The sequence below is a fragment of the Phaethon aethereus genome (assembly GCF_964289735.1).
Source record: "Phaethon aethereus genome assembly, chromosome: 3".
Classification (NCBI taxonomy): domain Eukaryota; kingdom Metazoa; phylum Chordata; class Aves; order Phaethontiformes; family Phaethontidae; genus Phaethon; species Phaethon aethereus.
In genome coordinates, this window is record NC_138576.1 from 113,732,966 (window position 1) to 113,760,313 (window position 27,348).

Genomic DNA, 27,348 nt, shown 5'->3' on the forward strand with positions numbered 1-27,348 from the left:
CTCAGCTGCATCTAGCTTTGGCATCGTCAGAACTACTTACCAGCTGAGCTAGGCTACCTGGTCTCCATGTTGTCAAATGACAAACATAGAATCTTTACAGAGGGAAAGGCTAATATATACCCTCATGAATTCTAATGACAGACAGTGTTTCCAAGCCTTCAGTGATACCATTATATTCTTTATAGACCATAATCAATTTTTATGTCTAACAAACAGGCAATCTGCAATTTATAAGCAACATCATTAGACCTCATTGCTTTTATTTTCATCTTGGTAATGTCTAATGTGTTGCTAGTAAGGAAAATTGATTAACTTCTTATATTTTGTCCTTGATTTTTGGACTAATTTTGTTTTACTTCCTCAGCTATCTTGGTTCTAAAGAGTGACAAAAACCCAAATCAAGCCGTAGTTTATTAGTTAACCTCTCCATGACTGAAGTGATATAGTAAGATAAAAGCAAAGTTAGCTTTTTGACCACAGGTCCAAATGCGAATGGCCTTCAGAATCAGTTAGAATGAAACTGCATTCACTTTATCTGCTGATCTTCACAGGCAATTCCATTTCATGGAAGTCCCAGGCAGCTGTCTATCTTGGAGCATTTTCTGTCCTCTGCACAGCTGGTAAGGCTTCTCTGCCTGCACATTTGAACCTCACTTCAAAGGACAAGAAAAAACAGCAGTTTCATTACAGAGCGTGCATTAGAAAACACACATGCTTCTTCTGTATGTAATCCAAACTTGGGCACCCAAAATAGCTTCTGTAGGCAATTTAATTCAAATTTTTCCAATATAACTTGTATTCAGTTTTGTTTTCCATCTGACTTACGAGGCATGAGAGCTCTGTAATACTGCACATAAATTTCTTTTCTGAACTGAATTAACAATTTTGAGCAGGAGGTTCTGGTGCTGTTCTGTTCCTTTTGTGTCACTTTCTAGGTACATTTATAAGAAACTATATCATATATATTTAATGAAGTGTATTCTGTATTACATTAGGTAGCATTACAACACACTACCACGTTAAAGCTATCTAAATCCCACCTTAGGAGACAGCAATGAAAAGAAGTTAAATGAAATTACTCCTTAAGGCAGAAAGAGTTTACTTCTTCACATATAACTTCAAAGGTTTCACTGTGGGTGAGAAAGAAATCATTACAGGGAGTGGCCAAAGGCCAGGTCTGAAGGCAAAGAATAAATAAAATTAATAAAGGCGATTAAACCCCTTGAATAGTAAATCCCTCAGTCAGGCCTTTATAGAAAACATGGGCTGCGGGGAAAACTGGGAAGGCTGAAATGAAGAGGCCCACACCACTGAAAATTGGAAAGGACTACCACACAGGAAATTGAGAGATGCGAAAGTTTGTAAGGAACAGAAATGGGAAGAAAAAGCAGTAAGGGGAGAGGTAGGGCACTCAAGGACACTGTAAGGGAATAAAATACTTCTATAAACCCTTCAAAACTGTAGATGCCATCTGCAGTAATATAGGCCACCTAAAAGCAATTATGATTGCTACGTGCATTTCCTTATCTTGATCACTGTGTTAAATATTATTCAATATGGAATATGAGTAAGTCTGACAGTACAAAAATGAAATATCCGAGGGAGGAAATTTTAGTGGAATGTGGTTCAACATCAAAAAAGAATCAGCAATGCAAATCAGACGATGTGATAACTGGGGAATGCTAAAAGGAAACTGCATGAGAATCTCAGACATCCTGTCATTTCTGGAAAATGTGATCAACAGAGGATGAGTATTATATTCATTAAAAAAAAGAACAGCAGATAGTAACAGGTATATCTTCTTAAATTGAAATGGCATGTGAAGTAAGAGAGAAGGAGGATGTAACACTCTGAAGTGAAATGAGTGCAGCTGACTCGCAGAGATATCAACAGCAGACTGTAGAAGTGCTAAACAGAAGAGATTACATAGCATTTTTTGGCACACAATTGTGAACAGAATCAATAAGAAGGGTATAGTCATAGTCCAGTAGCAGAGTTAGCAAGACATTTCAACAAATGTTTACATTGACCTGAAGGCCCTTAGCGATGCTGTAACGAAACCGGAACCAATTCACCTGGTATCTTACTAGAACATAAAATTTGTGGCAGGTAAAATCCAAAACGGATCACTAGACTAACACAAATTGGAACCTCTTCGAGATACTGGCCTTGCAGTATGTATAGAAAATACTCTCTTTCAAAATGTAGTTATTCAATTCAGATTAAATGATCACCTTTACACAGGTCCATACTTCACATGGTGCAGAGCCAAAGCCAATTATTCTGCAGAAGTTTAGTTTGAAATGAGAGGAAAATGACTTCTATTATGATGGGTTTCTATCCTGATAGAAGAATCCCTTTGGTTGCTCTGATCCACAAATTCGGAAGTCTGAACCATCCTGTTTGGAAAAACATGGCTTGAGAAAATGGAAAGCTATTGGACTTGTCCCTTTTTGGCTGCTTTATTTAATTCCTAAAGTCAAAGAAAAGAGAGAATGAAAGACTAAGCAAAAGGAGCACAAACAAGAATGAGAAAATAAAACTGAAGTGTATAGCTAGAAGAAGAGACAAATGTAAATTAAGGCGGGGAGGGCAGGAAGCCCTTTTTTATTTGGTAGAGAGCCAAAAAAACATAAAGCTTAACAATCTTTGCCTATTCAGAGATTAAGTTTTGGGATATCCTTTAATAAAGTTTTACCCTATAGCCCAGCCTTTCCAAGATAAGATAAATTCAGTGCTGTTATCAAATTCTGACCTTAGCATTGCTGTCAATTACTAGTTCTTGGTCACTACATAAATATCATGCAAAAGCACCTCTTCTGAGTAAAACAATATATAGTCCAATCACATCCTGCTGTTTTACTACTATTTTTTCACATCCTCCAGACTGGCCATATGGTTAGTTTGTTTGATAATTTTCTCAGGAATGGCCAGTTGAAAGACTCATTGAAATGGCCAGTTTGAAGGTCCTACCCCTTGGAGAGCTCTTGTACTGCATTTCCAGCAATCTCATCATTAAAGAAGCATGAATGCTATTTTGCCGCTTTGAAGAGCACACCTGAGTGGTAGATTTCCTTAATTTTCTTTGGCTTCTATATTGACCTGTAATCAATGATCTTAGAATACCTCCCTCACTTTTTCACTCAGAAATCTGGTGTAACTCCATAAAAGCGGTAGATACTTCTTTTTTTCATACACCTGCTTATACCAATTTTTATCTTTTCATCGCATAAACGTATCATATTCATTGAGAAATGCTCCACAAAGTAAGGTTTTTGTTTCAATTTCACATGTTGTATAAGAATTCTCCTTTGAATGTTCTTTATTATGTATAATTTGTAATTCTTTTATATGAAATTTTACTTTTGAATATACTCTTTCTCTGTAAATGGAACATAAATCCTTAGCTTGAGACTATTTTTTTGGTGGAAAATTGTAATGGCGCTGCCACTGCAAGGTATATATCTACTAGGGTATTAAACAAGCATTGTTAATAATGTAATGGGGTCTTGTAGAAGTTCTTATTCTGTTGCTATTTCATTGAAAATAAATTATTCTCCAAGAAATAAACACAGCTTCATTCAAACAAAAATATTCTGGCTTGTCAAAAAAAGAGAGGTGCAGGAAAACAATGTTCGTTCATGGAGGAGCCAAATCAACACGGTCCTTGTGGAAACAAATTAAAAAACCTTAGATCTTACCTCTAGATCTAAGTGGGATACTGAAGAACAAAAAAAATATGTCTACATTCCCTCAGCAAACTAGGTAACTTCTACTTGTTCTCTCTTTCTTTCAGATGCATGTACCAAAAGGAGTAATACAAATGCAAAGAACAACTAAGACAGTTTTCAAGCATTTGAGATCACGAGAGGCAAAAATGCTGACAAGTTGCTTTTGTCATTATTTGGCCCAAGAGAGCTCTCATGCATCAGAATGGATGAAACCATACCACCAAATCCACAAGAAAATCACCCGAATGACAAAATTCTCATGAATTTAAGTGCAATTAAAATTTTATACTAAAAATGTATTTTGTACAGAACCCATTAAACTATTAATTCTTATATTTTGGATGCACTGCAAATACAGTATATACCACAAGGTAAAAGTCCATCAGGCTTACTTCACACACAGAGAATGTGACCTCTCAAGAGGTCTTCGGAAAAAAAAGAAAAATCTCTTCCTGAGCATTCTTAGAAAGTTTTGACAGTCATGCTGTTTATGTCAGGTGGCTCAATGAAAGAATTTTATATAATAAAATTTCTAAAAATACAATAAAATGATATTTCACCCAAGAATAACCTAATCCTCTTTAACATCTTTGCACAGGGATTACAGCAAATAAAACCAAACCTGTTAATATTTTATGAGAGAAAGTAGTTCCAGGCAGAAATTTGGTATGACACTCACATCCATTGACATTTAAAGAAAACTGAATTTAAAAAAATCAAATTCAGTCTCCAAATATAAGAACTACAGGACTGAGACATCTGAAGGTTAGTACATTACTATCATTTAATGGGTAAGTATAAAACCTTTAGGATTTTATTCTATCTCAGTTTGGTCCTTGAATGAAATTGCACTGGGCAATTTATTACTCAGTGGAACTAATCAGAGATTTATGTATTTCATTGCTGACATGTGTGATTTAAACATCACTCACCAATTTGGTATTATTCTTAAAGAAATTTACAAAACCTCTTGATCAGAATTCAAAGTCCCAAATCTAATGACCATTCTACGATCTTTTTCACAGCTTGAAATCTATGTATATTGTGATGGCTTTTAAAGGAGGCACAAGGAAATCCTAAATAAATAATATAACCTTGTCTCTATCACTGCCATGTTTTACTTAAATATCCACAAATTTCTGTTGATGAATAATGTCTTTTCCGTGACAAGGGCACAGAAATAACTTGATACATTCCCCCAAACTCCAGACATTTTCTTCATAAGCAAGTAATTTCAGTAGAATAAAAATGAAAATCTCTTTTTTCCCCAAAGAAAAAAAAAAGTGGTGTTTTAACATTTGCTGAAATAGAATTGCACTACAGTGTACCTTGCAAAATAGATTAAATAGAGAGGAAAAATTACTTTCATATATTTCCCCCCAAAGGAAACATATATTTTATAGTATTCTAAGGAAACTGAACCTGTAGTCTCTTGTCCAAGACTATTATTGAAAATAGCTGATCTTGTTGTACTTTGAAGTACTTACAAAGGTAGCAGCAGATTTTTGGCACATATAAATCTTATTAGCAAATAAAAAATTATAATATTTGGATTTCTGGAATGTAACATTTTGAGACAGATAGTAGATGTTTCAAAGTAAGGGTAATTTATTTATTGTCCAGGAATGATGCACCAGATACAACATAAACTATTTAATTAACTATGTACGCTACCTCCAGTGAGGTATAGTGGCAGCATACGCAGCTATGAAAAGGAAAGACAAAGGAAAGGAGTATGATGCGCATGTAATGTAGCCTGGCAGTGGACCATAGAAGAGATGGTATCTTATTTTTTAGTATATTCTGCTATAGTTCAGCAATATCAGGAAGTACCTATGTGGTGTGTCAGATTGCTTCTTGGAGCTGGTATAGTAACCAAAGGCACAAAAGAAAGTTTGTCAGCAAATTCCTATAGACATCATGAGAGGTGAGTAAGTACACTCCATGCTTTGGAAAAAAATCTCCCTCTATTTACTCTGCACCTAGAAAAGCATCATAAATTCTTCTTATGTTCATGGCTATTTCAATTTTTAAAAATGTTTGAGTACATATGTAAATTGTAACAAAGATTTGTTTGTTCTAGAGGAGGGGTGAGAGTAATATTATGGTCTTCAGAGCTACAGACTATATTTCCTCACTACTTAAGTGAAATTAAAATGTCAGAATATAAAGATTTTGAAGATAAAATAAACATTTTATCATTGCTCTACTCAATAATATAGTATTTCAATCTCCAGTAATCTGTTCAACATTTTAGAATGACTGTTCCATTGTTCTTCTTTCTGTATTTTCCATTAATGATTAAACATTTACTTTTATGACAGATAGCTAATACTTAACAACTTCTTCCTTTAATTAGGAGTTTACATGTTCCGTACACTTGCTCACAGATTTGAAGGTCTGAATTCTCCACGCTCCCTTCTGCAATCACAGACTTGCTGACATTTCATTTAGCCAAAGTGCTTTGCTCTCTCAAAACCCCTTGTCATTGTACTTAAAATCGAACCGAAATTGAGAACATTGGGTCAGCACTGTGGATTACTCATTCTGGGATTTTGTCTGTGTCATTGGATAGAGCTTCTATCTGATCACTTTCTTCTTGTGATCCAATTTATTAGCCTTGCTTAGCTGTATAGTTCAGCTGAATGTATTATGCAGATGTACCCATGAAAAGTAGCTAGCACTACAGTGGCTATGCACGACCATCTAGCATATGGTGATATCTAATAACCCAGGAGCTGGAATGCAATCTATGATTTCCTTTCACATATATTTAATCAGTTCTTTTTGCTGTAGACTTTGCATTCTTCAGTAGGTTATTATATCTTCTGTGACACGTGTCATACACTCTCCGATCATTTTATCCAAATGGCAAACAATGTGTAACTGGATTGTGTGTTCAGTTCAATTTATATATTTTCAAATGGTCATTTGGACATTTTCCAGTCTATCCATCCTTTTATATACCATACATATATCTATTGTTGATGAAAAACAAGGGAATTACTTGTTAGTCTAGTATCTAACTGCTACCTAAAGATACCCTGATGAGACCTTCATGACATCAAATGCTATAGCTAGTCATTTAAGCTACATATACATAACGTAACATTACCTTCATAACGTTATTTCATTGTATAAAGATCAGCTTAGAATTATTTCAGCATAAACCTTTTTATAGAACAGCTAGTAAAAGCAATAGATTTGGATAATTTTTTCATGAACAATAATAACTAACTTTCATGAAGGTGACAGCTCAAGCAGTTTGAGGTAGAACCAAGCTCCTTGATCCAAAAATTTCTGAAATCACAAAGAATACTCCCTTGTTTTCAAAGGTTGCCCGAGGAGAATCATTCCACTGTTACATTGCTGAAAATCAGACCTTCATTTCAATTCAAATATAGATGAACGAATTCATCTTATGCTTGTAGTCTTAACTCCTAGTAGCAAAAGAACCAAAAGGCTAGAAACTTAGGAAAGTGCTTTTTCTCCTTTTTACTAGCTAATCAGTCTGTATTGTTCAGAATAGCCTTTACATAACCAGGTATTAATGAAGATCACTGTTTGCCCCCTTACACCTTTTTGCAAGTACAAAGCTTTACATTCTATGACATTTTGTAAACACTTTCTGCTGGAAAGCTCTAAAATCCTTCGTACAACAGCATCAGCAAGTACTACTAGAGTGCAGTACGCCTCAGAAAAGTCTTATTAGCTGATATTTATCCCAATAAAATACAGTCTTATATGTATTTTAGTAGGTTTTCAGTTCATTTCCAAAAAAACATCTTTGCTTTTGCTTGCAAAGGAGATAAAATTAAGAATCTTTCTATGGTACATTTGTTAAGGACCTCTTTATAAATAAACACTATTTTACTCAAAGGATATATTAATCTTGTTAACAGATCCTGTTGCCATATTATGCTATAAGAAACAAACCACAAACCAGGCCCAAACAGGTTATTCCAAAGAAGAACCTATGTTTATAAAGAATATATATGAGTACATCAGGAACTTTGTTGCCCTTAAAATTATCTGGAATACCCTAAATTACAAAAATGTATTCATTACTTTTTCTCCAACTCAGCTCAATATTTTATATGATATGTAACACCTAAAACCTTAAGTAAGATCCACTTCTCTTATAATAGGTATTGGTAGGAATACAGCAAAATATGCTCTGAAATCTCAGGCATTATTAAACAAAACAGACAGGGAATGGTAAGAAGACAGTGAATGTTATTAAACTTTATTTTGTGGATGCAAAACTGTGAGGGAGATTAAATACTTGAGATATCTAAAGAACTTGTAATAGAACTGTGAAAATAAAATAGCAATTTCAAATCTCATTTCCAGTACTTAATTACTTCTTAGTCCTTCATCTCTCCTTTCTTCCATTTTATGCTTCCAGAGGTCTGCCATTCATCTGATGTAATCATTTACGAAGGATCCAGTTTTTAAAGAAGAAATAATATCTGGGTCCAAAGCTAAAAAGGGCTTGTTTCATAGTGCAATTTTCTTAACCGTAGTAAATTCTGCAAAAAGCAAAACCCAACTGCAAAGTCCAAGAACCAAAGGTCGCTATCACAATTAAAACGGCTTTCTGAAGGAATCCCACATTTCAGAAGGGAACTTGCAGATGGTCATATATTAATTATCATACAGTTCTTACCAAGCAAAAACTACAGTAAGAACATCCTGCAGTAAGAAGTGTGAGATGAGACTCACGGTAAGACTGTTGTGCACCCTTCCGAGATAGGTAGGCAGTACAGAGAACATTCAGTAACCAATAACCTGTTGCAACTTGGCTAAGTATGATATACTACTATCTAATAACAGTTCAGATATTTTTGTTCCATTCTTCTCCTGATATCATTTATTCGGTTACCAAACGTCTGTTTCAATAATATTGCCAGTCTCTTATTTTACCAGCAGTTTTCCAGGCTATCTTTTGCATAAAGTCAGAGAAAACACCAAGTCATATTGAAACTTAGCTGAAATACTTTAAAAAATAAATAAAGTTGGGAACCTGTTTTGAAATGCAGGTAAAAGGAAAGCAATTCTCAAAAATATTTTTTACAGCTATGAAAATTTCAGTACTGAGTTCTTCCAAGATTTGCTTTAAAAGTGATGCTAGTGACTCACAGATAATGGAAATCCAGTTCCCAAGCTCAGCTGTGAAACTTCAATTTTTTTAATTAAGATAGAGCACAGTGTAGCTACTGGGCTTATTCAGAGACAAATTTTACCCCACTTATCTTCGAAAACAGACTTCTTTAAGACAGAGAAAATATTTTCCAAATCACTGAAATTCTTCCTAATATTTCCAATAAATTCCTTATTTTTTCTGTCCAGAATATTGTTAATCAATAATGCTTGCAGGAATCAATCACAGCTATACAGACAGAAATTCAAAGACATGTAAGCAAGAGTCACATGCCCACTGCTCTTGCAGTTGGGCAGGCAAAGACCTTGGCTCCCCTTAATGCTACCACATGCTTGCTACCAGGAAACCTTTTAGTTGCCCCTTTGGATCAACTGGCATAACTGCCTGAGGAACTGCTCTATCCAAAAGACCTGGATTTAAGAAAGTCTTCCCAATAAAATTATTCCTCTTTACCCAAACCACTGTAGCAGGACCAAGCTCCAGCATAATTCCCCATGTGTATGGGGGCAGATCTGAGAGAGAAGTAACCTTAGGTGCAGTGGCTATACTGTTTCGCTTAGAGCAGCCAGCTTCATTTCTCTTTTACAAGTGAATGAAAATTCCTGACATAAAATAATAATTGCATCAATTTTAAAAATACTGAAAACTACCTATTTTTTAATCTTGCTGATATAAAGCCCAGAGATGGCACATTAACAACTGTAAAATAAATATGCCTCTGGGTAGTAAGAGAAGTATTGCCTTTAAAAAACTTTTTTTTAATTTAATTTAGGAGGCTTTGTAAAGTTACAGTTAGGACAAGTTGTTTTCTAGAATTTTATTAAATTGAAAAGAGTTTTTAGCCAGTTTATGAAATGCATGAATGTTGCAAATAATCACAGAAGCTGGTAGTTTGAGAAGTCTGTTAAGTGTAGGTAGTAGATTAAATGACAGTCAAAGCATCAATACATTTAATTTTGTTGATATCCTATGGTCTCATTAGGCTACTAAACTTTTGCTTCACTCTTTGTATACTATTTTCTATGTTTCAAAAGAAAAAAAAGAGTTTGCAGAGGAGTACTGCTGAGCTAGCGATATATTTTAAATGATGGTAAAATCAGAGTGCATTAAATTATACTCCCTTCACTGCTTAGCAAAAAACATCTTTTAGGAATGTTACATAGTACTGGGATTTCTGACTGGTACTATTTTCCTGCAGAATTTAAGCTTTCCTAAAGAAATAGCACTGCAATTGTTTTACAGAAAATGTAACAAAGAGGTGGTAAAAAACATGTAACATCAAGCTTCAAAAAAACTTATATGCATACAGACATCTGAATTTAAACTCATTAATAATCATTAAAAAAGGCATTTCTAAAGATTAATCTAATAAGATTACATACTAGGCACAACATTTATAATACATAAAAACATGAACAGTTGCCTTTAAAAATTTACAAATATAAATACTTTACTTGGTTGTCTATGGTTCTGCGGTTTAGCCTGTATCTGATTATGCTTAAACCATGGTTTTCAATTCTTTTTTTTTTGACTATTGAACTTTTTTCTTTTAAAAACTTTTCTATTCATTCTAACAGACATGGTCCCATTTAAATCACCGGGAGTAATAACATCTGATATTCCTGAAAATGTCACTAGGTGATTAAATACCAGGAGGTAACATGTAGGATAATTATATGCTTGTAAATAGTCATATTTTATTATTAAAATAAGTATGGTTATCTGCAGCATATTTGTATACATATTAATTTATATTGTGGATCAAGGGGATAAAATTATTCATACAATACTCTAACCAAATACAATGGGACCATCGGTGAATTAAGTGATCATAAAGAAATTTATTGGGAATTCAACTGTGACTTTATGCTGTCTTCACCTTCTCCTGTCCTAATAGCTTTTTATTTGTAAGCTTTATAGTCAAATTATATATAGTACATAGTATAACATAGTTGATATGATATAAATTATGGAAAGGAAAAAGGAAAATAAATATTTTTAATCTTCATATTTTTTAATACACAAAGAAAGGAAGAGCAGCTAATTCTGTATGTAGAGAAAGTAACAATCTCTAAATAAGGAGAAAAATAATAAAGGTGTGTTCAAAGTCCCTGGGACATTAATAAATGTTGCTTTTATAAAGACAGAAGTATCTTAAAAATATTGGCTGGTCAAGTCTAAGATTAACACTGAATTTCAGGCTCTTGTGTAGAGAATACTGTTATTATGACTATACTATTCCTAACATAAAACTTCTACAGGAATAGTTTAAGCAATATTTTTAGGCAAAGTTTTTTAATGGCAACACTGAACAAGCAGATGTGAAAATACAATGTTTATATTTTATTTTAAAAACTCAATTATTTCCTTGGAAAAACGGTTCTGAAATGTACCTAAGCAAAACTTTGGTGTCTGTCTTTTTTCTTTCTTTAAAAGACACACTTATGACAGAGGAAGATCGATTACAGCAATTAAAGAAAATACAGTGACCCGGTATAGTAAAGGAGTTGTCTTTTTCAGTCTTAAAAATATATATTTGATTTAGTCACAAAAAAGCATCTCAACTGAAAACCTAACATTTATGTTAGCAGTAGTATCTCCCCAAGGGAACTCTAAGTAAGTTTCATGTCCATTCTGATTCATTTTGACTTTAGTCTTATTTTGAAGCAGAAATATAAAAACCATTTGGGCAGGAGTAACTTGAGTTTCAGGGTTAAGCCTTTTGCCAATCCTTTGAAAACCCATCAGAACCTGTTCAAGTTGCAATCTTTCTCAAAAAATATGTTTGTACAGTGTTAGTGGAGATATCTTGGATTTTATCAGGAAACTCCTGAAAGATTGTTTGAACTGCGGTTGCGTACTTTAACTTCAGCTTTAGCAGGTCTTCCCTGTCATTGGAAACTCCGTAGCCTGTGCTTGGTCCAGCTACCCAGTTTTGGAGCAGGGAAAGTGTCAGTCCATCAGCAACTTCCCTGCTGGCAATGGGCCCTATGGAAAGGATGCTTTCCTGATTAAAGTACAGAAAACACAATGGCTAGGGCTGGGATGTCTGAGTGGGAGTAGAGCTCTAAAAACCTATAAAAAATATACACAGTGACTATTTTAAGGCCTTAAAAGAGTGTTCTTTAGGTTGCAAAGTCAAAAATAGCAGCTCTGAGGCAGAAGGCTTCTTACATAACTTAGATCCACCCACTTTATTCATATATGTTATGATATAGCCTTTAATGCACAGTTTAATGCAAATGTCTCCAGAGCCTCTTAACTTCTGTACACAGAAGACATCTATTCTTAGCAATGAAGTAATGACCAAGTAATGAAGAAAGCTGTTGTGCCACTGAGCAGTACACCTGCTCGTGCAATAAGAGTCCTTGATAAAAAGGAGTGGGGTGTACCGCATACCAAGGAGAGGTGAACGCTGCCTTGAAGAAAAATCTGTTCTACCCCTTCTCTCCTAAAAACACTATGTGAATTTGGACAGGTTTTTAAAGCTAGGCATTTTCTGGGTGGTCATTCCTTATGCTGTTCAGGACATTTGCATCTTTGGGGAGTATGCCTTGCTGGATATCCCAGAATATGCAGTGCTGATCACTCAAAGCTGCAATCTGAAGTCAGTGTGAGCTGGGCTTTGAAGTTATAGTGGATGCTTAGAGTATGTAGTGCTCTATGCGAAGGACTTAGAAAAACTTCAAATTGTGCACTCAGTATTAGTAGCTGTTTTTACTTGCAGTCTCTCTTGCCAGTTCTCTTCTATGACTGGGATAATAGCATCTGTCATCTTGCATGGGCATTGTATAATTTTTAATATTTGTGTAGCAGCTCAGACATTCTAGTTATAAAAGCCTTATAAAAGCCCAGGGAAAAATTAATAATTTCTCTTCAGAGCTGGTTTGAATAAGGACGATAAATAAAGCTCAGGGCTACACATTGAACAGCAAGGAGAAAACAAAATACTGAAGAACTCATTATCCAGACTATGCACTGAATGAGACAGAAGGCTCGAGGAAAAAGTGGTATATGATCATGTAATTAAAGACTGTTTCATAATGGATACCCAAAAAGAGATGAAATTAAAACTGTACAGTATCTTTTGTCCTGATAGTTCATAGCTTGCAAGTGCTTTATTTTATAAACTTAATAATATTCTCAGAGCATAGATTTCAAGTGCAGTATGTTCATGCATGTTAGACTGACACCGGTGACTTAGGTTGATTAAAGAAGAAAACTCTCCGTACCAAGCTGTGCTTTAAAAACCTGTACGTTAAATGGGTATCTAGGAACAACAAAAGGAGTATGAAGATTGATTCAAACATGTGGATGAAAAAAATACATGCCAGTCTATTTTCAAACGGCAAGCATTTTAGTACAGAAGAGGGCATCTCACCAATGGGCGTAGGAAGAGGGGTTAAAATAGGAAAATTTTTTTAGTAATTAATTCATAATTTTATAAAGGAAATTTCCTTGGCCAGTTCTTATTATAACTCTACAAATATAGAAAAATTAAAGAGCAAAGTAGTTATTGTTACCATATAGGCGTGGGAGACAAGCAAGTAAAGCTTGTCGCCAGTCAGTTTTGTGCTGGCAAAATGTTTCTGCACATGTGAATGACAAAGGAAAACTTCTATAAAGATCACAAAGTAATATCACATAGGAGCGGGTAAGGTTAAACCTGTTTGTTTCTTGAGGTTTTGGGGTGTTTTAATATTAATACACTTGAAAGACCTTTTTTTTTTCTTGCTAACCAGAGAATCTGATATTGATCTTACTCTTATTTTACAATGGCTTAATATATTAGATTCAAGACGCATCAATCCTGATTTACACAGATATGAAAGGAATACCAGGACAAATGATTTTACTTCATCAATTGACAGAGATTCTACTGAATGTGACAAACCTACAAAGGGAAAATATTTTAGAAATATTGTCCAGAACAACATATATGATTTCTAAAGACATTTTTCTCTTCCAATTCCTTTAGTTAATTAATTTCCTTAGTACCTCTTTTTGTACTCCCTAATGACTGAAAGCTTAATTTAAGGCACTGAGAGCTCAGACTGGGTTCCCAGACATAGTTATGTACTGTTTTTCAAATTTCTGAAGAGGAAGGTAAGTGTGCTGGTTTTGGCTGGGAAAGAATTAATTTTTTTCATAGTAGCTACCATGGGGCTATGTTTCGGATTTGTGCTTAAAACCATGTTGGTAATACAGAGATGTTTTCGTTATTGCTGAGCAGTGCTTACACAGAGTAAAACCCAGCGGAAAAGGACCCACGGATGTTGGTTGGCAGCCGGCTGAACATGAGCCAGCAGTGTGCCCAGGTGGCCAAGAAGGCCAAGAGCATCCTGGCCTGTATCAGAAATGGTGTGGCCAGCAGAAGTAGGGAAGTGATCGTGCCCCTGTACTCGGCACTGGTGAGGCTGCACCTCGAATCCTGTGTTCAGTTTTGGGACCCTCACTACAAGAAGAACATTGAGGGGCTGGAGCATGTCCAGAGAGTTGTTTAGTCTCGAGAAAAAGAGTCTGAGGGGCGACCATATTGCACTCTACAACTACCAGAAAGGGAGTTGTGGTGAGGTGGGAGTTGGTCTCTTCTCCCAAGTAACTAACGACAGGATGAGAGGAAATGGCTTCAAGTTGCACCAGGGGAGGTTTACACTAGATATTATGAAAAATTTCTTTATGGAGAGAGTGGTCAAACATTGGAACAGGCTGCCCAGGGAAGTGGTGGAGTCACCATTACTGGAGGTGTTAAAAAAATGTGTAGATGTGGCACTTCAGGACATGGTTTAGTGGGCACGGTGGTGTTGGGTTGATGGTTGGACTTCATGATCGTAAAGGTCTTTTCCAACCTTAATGATTCTGTGATTCTAAGCCCTTTTGTGCTCTTCACACCACCCTCCAAGTGAGTAGAGTCAGGGTGCACAAGACACTGGGAGGGGACATAGCTGGGACAGCTGACACAGGCTGGCCAAAGAGATATTCCATATCCCCATACGTCATGCTTGGTATATAAAGCTGGGGGAAGAAGAAGGAAGGGGGAGACTTTCGGAGTGGTGGCATTTGTCTTCCTAAGTAACTTTTACACGTGATGGAGCCCTGCTTTCCTGGAGATGGCTGAACACCTGCCTGCTGATGGGAAGTAGTGAATGAATTCCTTGCTTTGCTTTGCTTGCATGCACAGCTTTTGCTTTACCTATTAAACTGTTTTTATCTCAATCCACGGATTTTCTCACTTTTACCCTTCCGATTCTCTTCCACCATCCCACCATGGGGAGAGTGAGTGAGAGGCTGTGTGGTGCTTAGTTGCTGGCTGGGGTTAAATCACGACACTAAGGAAGAGCAAAGCTTAGTAACATCAAAACCTGCACTCAGTTCACGTTATGTATTTCATAAAATCACATAATCATTTAGTTTGGAAAAGACCTTTAAGATCATTGAGCCCAACTGTAAACCTAACACTGCCAAGTCCACCACTAAACCATGTTCCTAACTGCCGCATCCACATGTCTTTTAAATACCTGCAGGGATGGTGACTCAACCACTACCTTAGGCTATCCAAGGAGTAATGAGCCCGTATTAAAGTACAACATCAAAGTAACTAAATATTACTAAGTTCTCAGAGGCATGCTTTTTGAGTTAAGTATGTCTCTAGCACAATAGATAACAGCATCACTATCTGCTTTTTGTTATTTTTTCACGCAAATGTGAATAAAATGGAGAGACAAGTTTCACCCTTAAATACAAGCAACAAAAAGATGAAAGCCACCACTCACTGAAGGTAGCTTTGCTTCTGAATTCCTGTGGTGCCATCAGTGTAGACTATTATTGCACTTTCAATAGATATGTTTCTGTTTTTTTTAATAGGGGAGAAATTAGAAGGAAATTTTATTCACTTGCATTAATGCGCATGTTTCCGCGATTTAAGATTTAAAAAAACTACCAGCATGACTCACGTATCACAATGGGTAATATGTGACTGTATAGCAGAGATTTGTTTAATCAGTCCCTTTTACAAACTTGAATGATGTAGGTATTTATAATGTGCAAGACAGACCCTACTTATTTAAAGCCTTGAACGGTATTTAAAACAAGAGAATTGGATCCAGCCGGTGATAGAAGAATAGATAAAACCTCTGAATGTTAAGAATTTTTCAAATGGATTTGCAAGAATAGCAGGTCAAAACTTCTATTACATTAACTTTTTTCTGTCATTAGAACTTTCTTTGTTACAAAAACCTGAATAAGAAACAACATGAAACTACTTTTCTCATAACTTTGAACCTGATGTATGATTTGTTTAAATTTTTACTTTCAAAATTTAAATGTGGAAAATAAAAATAAAAACTGTGTTGTACTGCTTAAGTAAACAACTTCTTATAATGCCAGACTCAGTTGTTTAACTGCCATAGAGGAAGAAGCACAAGTTCAAGGCTGTGTAACTAACTTTCCTAGCTGCTCCTCCAAATACTTTGGACCAAGAATAGGGACCACAAAAACCCCACAGAAATTACTGGAAACTACCACAGCCGAGACAGTGCTCATGGAAAACTAACGGAGTTGTGGGTCAACAAGGAAATAAATTCAAATCATATTTTCTTCCTGGTAAACTAGTGGGAAAATGTTGATGTTTTTCTCATAACACTTAAGTCAGGAATGTAAGAATATGAAATCTGTATTCACAATTCTTCTGTAAATGTTTAACCAAACCAGACAAATCACAGAATCATAGAATCTTTGGGTTGAAAGGGACTTCCAGGGTCATCTAGTCCAATCCCTCTGCAATAAGCAGGGACATCCCCAACTAGATCAGGTTGCTCAGAGCCCCCCGTCCAACCTGACCTTGAATGTTTCCAAGGATGGGACATCTACCAGCTCTCTGGGCAACCTGTGCCAGTGTTTCACAACCCTCACTGTGAATCTTCTGTCTAATGTTGAATTACAGTCCACAATTTATCTCTGAAAAACTTTATGTTCTAAAATAAAACAAACAAGCAAAAATGTACTTTGCAATGTAATGCTATTACAGAAATTATTTTGCTGCAGCAAGTATCACAGAAAACAAACTTCACAGAGAATCAGCTCCTGGGAATTTCATCAACATTCAGCTGAGGAGCATGTAGAAGGAGGGCATTAATCAGTTCTTAGAAAAATCTATTTACAAATATTTCTTATATCAGCCCATGGCAGTCTTAAAAATTAAGTGACATGCAGCTATTGGTTTATAACTTCCATTTTCCCCTGTCTCTCTTCTGATGATGAAAAACAAGACGAAAAGCGAACTCAAAAGAAGCAGAACTAGTAATCTCTCTGTCAGCACTAACATTCCTGGAAACTTCCTGAAGAAATTCCACTGCTTTTCTCGGGGATTACAATCATGCAAAGCATCTGTCCACCCCCTTATAGATACTCACCTGAAATTCATAGTGCTTAGACATAGCAGTGTGTGTAGTCTGGGAAGAAGATGCAGTGTCTCACTAGCCCCTCCACCTCTTGTCCCTGAGTCTGATTTTAGAAATGTAAAATGTAAAAATGATTTTACAAATGTAAAATGGAAGCCTGTTGCTTCATAACAATCAGTGGAATCCAAACTTTTTTAGATCACTTCTATCACTCCTGTATGATTCAGAGTAAAGAAAGTTAACATCGTTCCTAAGAGGGCTGTAGAGCTTCTTTTTTTAACTAGCATTAGGGCCCAATTCTCACATTTTTATTAATAATTATTAATAATGAATATTATCTCTGCGTCATAAGACTGTAATTCATCCTAAAGCTATTCATCATGGTTGTCCCCTAGACACCCATTGTACAAATGCTGACGTGTGTGTGAACAGTTCTCTTGTCACCTTTGGGAACAAAGAAAAGTCAGGATAAGCTTCTAAAGAAAATTACAATGTTGAGATACAGATCTTCACCCCATGTCTTCTCACTAATTCTGTGATTTTCTATACACTACTTTAAAAAATGACATATAATTTATAATATATACATGTAATCTTTTCCAAGGAGTCTTTTCTTAATGGAAATACCTCCTTTGACAAAAGTGTCTTTTTTTTAAATCTTTTGTTAAAGCTAAAAAGCATAGAAGGGAAAGAAGATCAACATGAAGGTCATTCTGTATCAGAAATTAAGATGTAATTCTGAAACTTTGGAACTGTGACATACATCTCCAATTACATAGTATAATGTCAACGACCTCCGTAATGGCTGTACGTGTTCTCTTAATTACAGAAAGACATCGCCGTGGGAAGAATCAGTCTAGTTTCTCTGCCTTTAAGCAACACAAAGCCCTTTCTCTAGATAAAAATGACTAAAAAGTCAAACCATTTCATTTCAAGACCTTGTGCATCGTGCCACAGACTAAAAGCAATCTGCAACTTGCACACCTACATAGCATTGCTTGTATTTAACACTTACATATGCAAAATATACTGTTCCACAGTTTGTAGTGGCAGCAACTGCTAAATTTATTCTATTGAATACACTACCTGCTTTTTTGGTAAAACAGATTTTTCCACAAATTACAGAGTCCCTTAAATGTAAAACAAAATTAGTAATATAACTTTACTCTTACAGCATGGTTCATAAGCATATATTAAATTGATAAATAATGATGGTGATGATGGTAATAAATATACGCATTTATGAAAGGTCTTTTCTCTATATATATTCCCAGATGAATACTAGAATCAGAATCAGCGTGTTATTTAATTTGCCCTAGATCTTCTGTTTTCATATTCCCACTTGAATAATAAGTTCAGAATCAGCAGGTTATATAGGTTTACCCTAATTCTAAACCTGAGTCAATGGGACTTCAAATGGATTCCAATGGAAAATGAAGACAGAAACTGTTTTTTTCACCTATCTCTGAGGTGCCAAATTTGCTGCTTATTAGGACCTAGCTAAATAGTTCCAGGTTCATAAATAACTCCACAGAATTAAAGAAATCTAAAATCCTACCATACAATCCTGTTCTTACAGAAAGCTGCCAGCATACCCCTGTCTCTTATTTCTTTACAAGCTCAAACAAGGCACAACTGAGGCCACCTCCTGCTTTCACCCCCAAATTTTTCATTGAAAACGAAAGAGAATGAAACTTTTCAAAAATGATATGATCATTGACTCGGAGCCAGAGTTCTCCACTAGACTCTTTTATAGTAATAAGGATGACTCTGTACAGTCGCTATAACACTGCAAAGGATAGGAACTGTTACAACCATGAGAAGAGCTGAATTGTCAAGGGAAAAGTGGTTGGCAGTAGGCAAGCTACATATTTCCAGTATCTAGTCATACTAATGGAAAGCACGTAATGAAAGACCAGTTGTGCACTAGAAAAAACACATTGTTCTGAACACTCATCTATGCATAGATAGGCAGTAGGAATGGTGGCAACTTCAAAGCCAATTGATAAATATCAGTTCTGTAGACTAAAGAGGTTGCACTACAGTAAGGGAAGCTTCGAGTCTTGACTTCCCCTACTAGATCCTTAACAGAAATTCTGATCTTTCAAGTGCCTGACAGCCAGGAAGAAAATCCTACCAAAAATCCTGTATGGAGTGTCACTAGTTTAACTTTACAGATGGAGAAACCAAACTGGAGGAGTGGTGTGAACTGGCTAGGGTCAATGAGAAAATAATGTCATATCAAACTTGCGCTTTTTCCTACTTCATGCATTAGTTACTACAGATATCTTGTGCATTGAACTGCTCAGTGGTTCTACTGAGTACACCAAGATCTAAGAGAATGACTAGCTGTTAGCACGAACCCACCACATACAACTACTTTTTAGTCAGATACCATCACCACAGTACAGAAGGAGAAACTGTTGTTTCAGAAAGTGCACAGCTTCATGGGAAAAACCTAAATTATTTTGTAAAACTTTAAAGTATGGTCCCCGGTCAGCATAGAACTAAAAGGCATCAAAGATATTATGTACCCTGACTTTGCTAGTGAATCCTATATATAACAGCATGGTTAAATTATGTTTGTCACGTTCTACCAAATAATTCCCTGAAAGAAGTATACTTTAGTCTTTACAATTTACTCCTCAGGTACAACATAGTACACAAAACCTCAGAATGCCCTTCACTATTCTGTAAAATCATGTTTTTATGAAGGTATACAATTTTCAACTACAGTGCAATAAACCAGACACAGTATTTTTCCCGAAGCTGGTATGGTTTCATATTTTCTGAAAGTAAAACCAAGCTTTGTGGAAGCCAAAACATTGTATTAATTTCAACAAGAGATGGATGAACCATTTTGTTTTAAATTTCCAGCCAATTTTGATATGTTTATTAAAAGAATCATAAATCCTCAAAGCTGCATATGTTAATGTTAGCCTCTACATAAAGTAATTTCTGTAAGGAACTGGGTTTAATTGCCAGTCTTTTTCCCCATTCCTATCCATCAGCTCGGTAATGATGACGGGATAAAATTATTATATGTTCTGTAATCCAAATGTTTTCCCACAACTCCTTGGCTAGCATCTACTGTTAAAAGACTCCTAGGGAGCCAACTTGCAGCCGAGACAAAAGATCAAGTGCATTTGGTCCAAAATGCCTGTAAGCCTTGACATGTAGTGACATTAAAATACAGACCATTTTATTATATAATTTTGAAATTCTGAATCAATATGACCAATCTGACACAACGTCCTATGCTGCTTGATGTAAATTCTTCTAGCATACTCGCATTCTATAATTTGCAATACAGACTTAAAATTAACACGGACCCTGCATCTCAGCTAGGCACAAAGGGAAGCAACAACCTCACCATATAAACTATTATTGATCTGGGGTACTAAGATGTATGCTATATGCATAAGTGGTCTTTTGGAAGTATTTCAATATCAGCATTTTGAAAGGATTAGCAACATTCAACAAGTAGCCTTCTTAGAAGATAATATAAAACAGACTGCCAATTCCTCATTAGCAGTGACAGTATTTAAATTGCTGTGATTTTACATGAGGCAGATATTGAAATCAGTATCCTATAATGCTGACTCCTGACAAACAAAATTATATATCAAATTGCATTAGGAAAAAGATGCAAAATTTTGCTTTAAACTGACATAAGGATTCTGTTTCCATAAATTAAATGTGAAGGGCACAGATTTTATACAGTTTTGGAAGACTTGGGGATTATTTGACTACCTGCCCTCAAGACTCTACCCTGACAAACTCACTGTTTAAAAATATTAAATAAAACTTTTATTGTTAAATTAATCAAATCACCTGTAAATAGAAGAGAACCTTAGTGTAATCTCTAGTGGATTTCTAGCCCTCCTTCTGAATCAACATCACCCCAGCAGTCACTGGCACTGACAAGAAATTCAGCACGCAGAAGAAATACAGATCATGTAATAGAGATGTGTATTGTAGATAAAGATTCTGAAGTGTAAATCAGAAGGGAAGTTTTGCTCACAGTATTTACTAGTTCAAAGTGTATTTAGCTAACTATTCAAGAAGGATAAAGACCACAGTGGTCACTCAGTACAACATTGTTATACAACAGCATTACTTCGCACTCAAGCATGTATCTTGCAAAAGATAATCAATGCCAAAATATGTTTATGTGTTTTATTCAAGGCATAAGAGAATTGAATGAATTAAAATATGAAATTTTTCAAAAAGATATAAATATTGAATGACTTTTTAGAAAGTTAACATGAAGAAGCAAATATATACACAAAGATTGATGTAATATATCAAGAACCCAAACAAACAAATCTAAATGGTGGCTAGTCTGAGACATCTGGAATTCACTCCCTTAAAGAAATCACTTTCACAGTTCAAACCATAGCTGGCATCAACTTTGGAATATCTGACAAGGAAGAATATCTCTTACAGTGAACAGCTGTATGAACAGTCCTCATTTTTCCCACAAAACAGAAACTTCGTAGAACAATTAAAATAAAACATGTTCTAAACAGGAATATTTTGAATTCACAGAGTAATTGTCTCTATAACGTGCTAATATTGAGGCAAGTAGGCCAGCTATATTTTAAAAAGATAAATTATTCTGTATGTGATTTTTCAAGCAGTTACAGATATAGAAATGCAGAAGGGCATGGAGTGACAAGAAGCTGGGGTCAGTGAGAAACTTCTCCCAAGTCAAAGTGTGTTTATGTGGTTTTTATGTCCTCCTTCAGAGGTATCTCCCTATTTTTTCAGACAAGATACTGGACAAGGTTATTTTTCTGTAAATGAGGGTGAAAGGAAAATTGTATATATTTTTTTGCGTAAAGCCAGAGGGTCACTATTTTATAAATTTAATGTTTAAAACAGTTTGTTTTTTTTTTTTAATTTTAACATAAGGAGCAAAATGAGAAGAGGAATATGGAGGCTCACTGATATGAATCATGTATTCTCCCCACCTTCTAGGACCCTGACTTAATTCACTAAAAATTTTATTTTGAAGATGAGTCTTCTTAACGAACAGCTCTCCCTATCATAGAATCAAGCCATACCAATTTGAGTCATTTCAAGGAATAATATAATTTTCACTGAATAGAAGATTGTGATGTATGTCAAAAACTTATCAGAAAAATGATATGGCAATCAGGGTTTATTTTCATGCTAGCCTTATTCCTAACAAAATTTATCATAATTTTGTGTATTTTTCCTTCTACTGAGTCACTATTATTATGTGACATAATATTCCCTTGCCTGTTTCAGTACCAAATCAGGGTTTATTTTCTCTTTTAGAAGGCTCTTTTACTGTCTTTACTCATAAGCACATGGACTAATCAACAGAACTGCTACAGATCATATTTTCTGTGCTGTAGACTGCATACCCTTGACAGTCAAGCAAAACTCCAGTCCTTTTTCCGTGATTCATGCCAAACCTCCCACTGAAGAGAGTTTCGATCCTATTCAAACAAAGAACATGACTGAATGCAATAAATCTGATTCTTTCCTAGCTTACCCTGTTTTTACACAGGTGTAGTTCAGATAACATAAATGAAGCTACTCCTGATTTACACAGGTTCAAAGACAGCTAAGCCTACTGGGAATAACTTACATTACCATGGGTTTTCCAAAACAAATAAACTTGGATAAACTTCATTCTTATACGAAAATTTTACTTCATGAAAAAATTAATGAGATTTTCAAAGATGAAAATCTGGAAAAAAAACCCCAAACACCAGATTTTTTTTCCTGAAAATAACTTAAGTGCTGTCAAAAATTGCATCCTAAGGCCTGAAGCTTTGACTCTAAATCAATTATTTCTAGTCTCTCAAATGTGCAAGTCAGGATAGAAAATTTTTGAAAGGTTTTCTTTGTTGTTGTTATTGATTTCTAAAGTCCTCATTATGCTGTGGGACTCCTGCCTTACCAGACTGCAGAGACATAGAAGCACACTAAATCCAAGAAAAAAAAAAAATTATTAAAAAATCCAAGGAAAATGGAATCTAATTACCATCTTTCACCTTTAAAGAAAAGGTATCAACTAGGACATGTGGTTACAATTTCAGATAAAAATGGAAAGTTGGGGACTTTAAAGATCCACCATTTCCAGTCAAACAGCAGGACCAGATGACGAGTGAAAACTCAAGACCCCTCCAGACCACTGTAGTCTGAGATGATCCTGCATCCTTCAGCAATGGCAACCTCTTACTAAGCTTTGTGGGAAATTTACAGATTCTAGGAACAAAAGATCAAAACTCAACAGCATAATTTCTATGTTGGCTGTAAAGAACTAAAGAACAATAGCCAGGGTTTCTTCCTTGGCAGACACAATGGTTTTATTTGTCCTACTGACTTTCTATTTCTTAGAATATTAAATTATTTATAAAATAGTTCAATTTCTTAGAATATTAAATCATTTATAAAACCGTTCAATATCTTTGGTAGCACATATGAGTAGCTACTGATCCCTTCATCAAAACCTGACTGATGTGAATTACAGTTACTATCTTTTCTCAATCAACAGATGTGAAGTGTAGGACTAGTTCCATTTATATAGCTACCAGTGGAAATGCTGCCTCTTGTTTCAAATGAAATCAGAATCTCAATACTTTATGATCCTTTGTTGAGAGAGTATGCTAAAATTGTAAGTCTTGCTATTATTTTATAGGGCTTCTTAGTGGTCAAGAGACACGCGAGGGGAATCTTGATCCCGCTGAGGTCAATTGTAAAACCACCAGTATTTGAATGAAGCCAGCATTTTACCCTAAACTTGGGGGATTCTAAATATTGAGTGCCATCTTCTTATAAACTCGATTCAATTTTTAATATATATAAACATATATATGTATTTCAATAGCATTCAATCTAAACATAGAAATGTTCCTTAAAAATGGCTATTGATCTTATTCTTATGTAAAGATAATATTTTCTCTGACTCATATTACATGGAATTATATGAACTTTTTCATATAAATATTACATGTTCAAAACAACCTCAAATAAATAAACTATGTATTAATGCAAAAGGTATATAAATGTGTAATAATATATAAATCACTATTTTTGCTTTAATGAAGCTGCTTTTTGATTTATAATAGGGTCTAACTCAAAGATGCTAAGACAACTCAATATTTACATACACCTATATATTATGTAGTACCACATATTAAAAATTTACATCTGAATACTAAATCCACTGGTATGACCTTACCTAATATAAAAGATATTTCATTCTACAGTTTCTGGGATTGTGTGTTATTGAAAGTATAAACATCTTATTTCCTGAAACTATCATTTGCTCTTATTAAAAATTATTTCAAAATGTTAATAGGGTTTGAATTTTCTAATGAAGATGAGGAATAAACAGCTGATAAAGTAAACAGGATGCAGAATGACTGTAGCATTTTGAGTATTGACACTAAGGACAGAAGGTGTTACATAATAAAGCACAGTCACAAACGGTGGTTTCTTTCTTATAATGAGTGAAATCTGATAGAAATGATAAAGGCAAATTATTCAGCCATAAATGTCATGCAGCCACTCAGTGAAGATCTTCATTTGGCCTTGATAATATCTTAATTATATTTACGTTTTATATTTTAAACTTAGGTCTTTGCTCCCCAGTTTTGACATGAAGATTCTATTTTCCCATGATATATTTGCTCTTATTTCACTCGCATACCTTTACATCCTATTCTAGGTACACAACATATGTACTCTCTGTGCTTAAGGAGCTGCAAGCAATGGTACATTTACTAGCAAAATAATAAAAAAAGTCCTACATGCATCTGCAATTGTTCACACTCCTTCCATTTGCCAAAAACAATGGGCACTGAATATGAATCATATTTTACCCAATAATTATTTGTAGATGGGATTCAGGAAAACTGCTGTTCTTCTAAGCTCCCTAATCCTTGGTAAAACTACTCAGTAATTTTGTGGTCTTGGAGTATGTACTACCCCTTGCCCTTTTGCATTCTCCCTGTCTGACTGGCATGGTGAATTACTAAATACATTGCAAAGGAGTACCATTCACATTCGTGTAAAAACATAATCCTACATTTAATCCTCTTCTTCCCCAGCAACAATTTAAGGAATTCACAAATAAATCACTGATTTTGTTTCAATGATGTAGCAGAGGCAAACATCAATACAAAGCAGACTCTGGGTCTCCCCTACCTACAAAAATAAACCCAGGCCATCTTGGCACTTAATCCAGTAAAATTCTCCCCAGCATCGCTTTCCCCGCTCCCAAAATTAGTTGCCACCAGCCGCTTGTGACAAGCATGCCCATCCGCTCCCTCGACTCTGGCCGAGCGTGATGCCGGCCGCCCCCTCCCTTCCAGGTGACACCCGGCACCCAGGACCCAACTCTCCTCTGCCTGGGACAACACCAAATTGCACCCCACCTCTGGAAAACACCCAAATAACCTCCTCCTCTCGCCCAGCCTCGCAGAGAACAGAAGTGTGATGGCACCATGGTCACCCACAGAGACATGTGGAGGGGACAGAGGGGAAGGCGGGGAAGAGGGAAGTGGGGGACGCGGCAGGGAGGAAAGGGGGAGGGAGGGAGATCCACTTGTACAAATGAAAGTCCATGCAGGCCTGGCCTCCTACCCGTCCCCTCCACGGAGCAATGGAGATGGGGCGGTGGGGCGAGCTGAAATGGCACCTTACCTTCACTGCAGTCCTTCCCCCGAAAGCCCGTTTGGGAGCAGTCGCAGACGGCCTGGTCGTTAAGCACCGAGCAGACGCCCCCATTGAGGCAGACGTCCTCCCGGGCGCACAGGCGGCTCTGCTCGTCGTCCAGCCGCACCTCCTGGCTCTCCACCGGCGACGCCTGCGTGTAGTTGACCCGGACATCTGTTATCCAGCCCTTGAAGGGCTCCCGGTCCTTGACGGAGGAGAGCGTCAGCTTTAGCGTCGCCGACCGCAGCTCCGGCGGGAGCCCCCCTAAGAAGAGGCCGCTGAAGACAGTCATGTCCCGCCGCTTGGACTTCACCTCCACCCACTTGGCTTCGGCCCGGTCAATGATAAGCGTCGTGTTCTTGAAGTGGCGGCGGATGACGACGGCGTGCCAGAGGTTGTCATTGACCGCCGTGTCGGAGAGCAGGGTGGCGGGCTCAGCGCAGAAGATGGAGAAGCTGAGCTGCAGCCGCCCGCCCTGGGTGAGGATGAGCTCCAGGAAGTCGCAGAAGCCCTCGTCGTCGAAGTAGAGCACCAGCCCGCTGGAGCTGCGCGTCTTCATGTTGAAGCTCATCTCGCTCTCGCAGCAGGCGTTCCACTTGGGAAAGCGGGTCCACTGGCCCTCCGCCCCCGGGAACTCCAGCCCGCTGCCCAGCTCGGCCCAGCAGCCCAGCAGCAGGGCCAGCCAGAGCAGCAGGCAGCCCCCACGCCGCAGCAGTGCCGCCCCCATCCTGCGCGGCCTGGGGCGGGCGAGCGGGGCGGCAGGGCCGGCGTGGGGCGGCGCTGGGGCCCCGGCGGCAGACAGGGTAAAATCTTGCCGGGTGCCGGCCGTGCTGGGAGGTTCAAACGCGCTCACCCCCGCCCCGGGCGCGGGGGTCGCTGCGGGGGACTCCCCGGGGCGGGGGGGGCTGCGGGTGCCCCGTGGGATGGGGTTGGGTGCGGGGAGGGGCCGGGGGCCACCGGAGGGGACCCGCAGCGTGGGGAAGGCGTCGTTGGGTCTCTTCACTGGTCAGCCAGGCTTCCCAAAAGGTGTCTGGGGGTGGGTGAGTCAGCAGAAATTCTCCCCAAAGCCAACATTACCAAAGTGGGAGGAAAACCAAGATCGGTGGCAAAACCCTCCTCCAAGCGGATCCACCAGCTCGGCCAGACTGTAGCAATATCCCAGCGCGTGCCGCGCCTCTTTTTACATCCTCTCTGCCAGCTGTAGTTTCCCAGGAAGCCAATTACCGATCCCAGCGCTGCCTCCCTAGGACGGATCCTCTTGTCAGATCACGGACTGCCTGCCATGGTGCTAGAGCAGCGTCAGCAGACGACAGGACTCATCGCTCATGGTTTCCTGAGCTGCCTCAATCCCAAC

At 37.1% G+C, this 27,348-nt stretch overlaps 1 protein-coding gene across 24 annotated transcripts in view; it reads right to left on the minus strand.

Moving 5' to 3' along the window:
* Positions 1-27,104, minus strand: part of NRXN1 (neurexin 1) — a 744,403-nt gene extending 717,299 nt beyond the window's left edge. For 23 of the 24 annotated variants that reach the window (XM_081997814.1, XM_081997813.1, XM_081997811.1 and 20 more), the window contains exon 1: positions 25,983-27,104. In XM_081997814.1, coding sequence (XP_081853940.1) covers positions 25,983-26,721 — 739 coding nt within the window. In that variant the 5' untranslated portion in view covers positions 26,722-27,104. Of the gene's footprint in view, positions 1-25,977 lie in introns of all 24 variants that reach the window. The other variant, XM_081997799.1, reaches the window with a different exon arrangement.
* Positions 27,105-27,348: the final 244 nt, after the last annotated feature.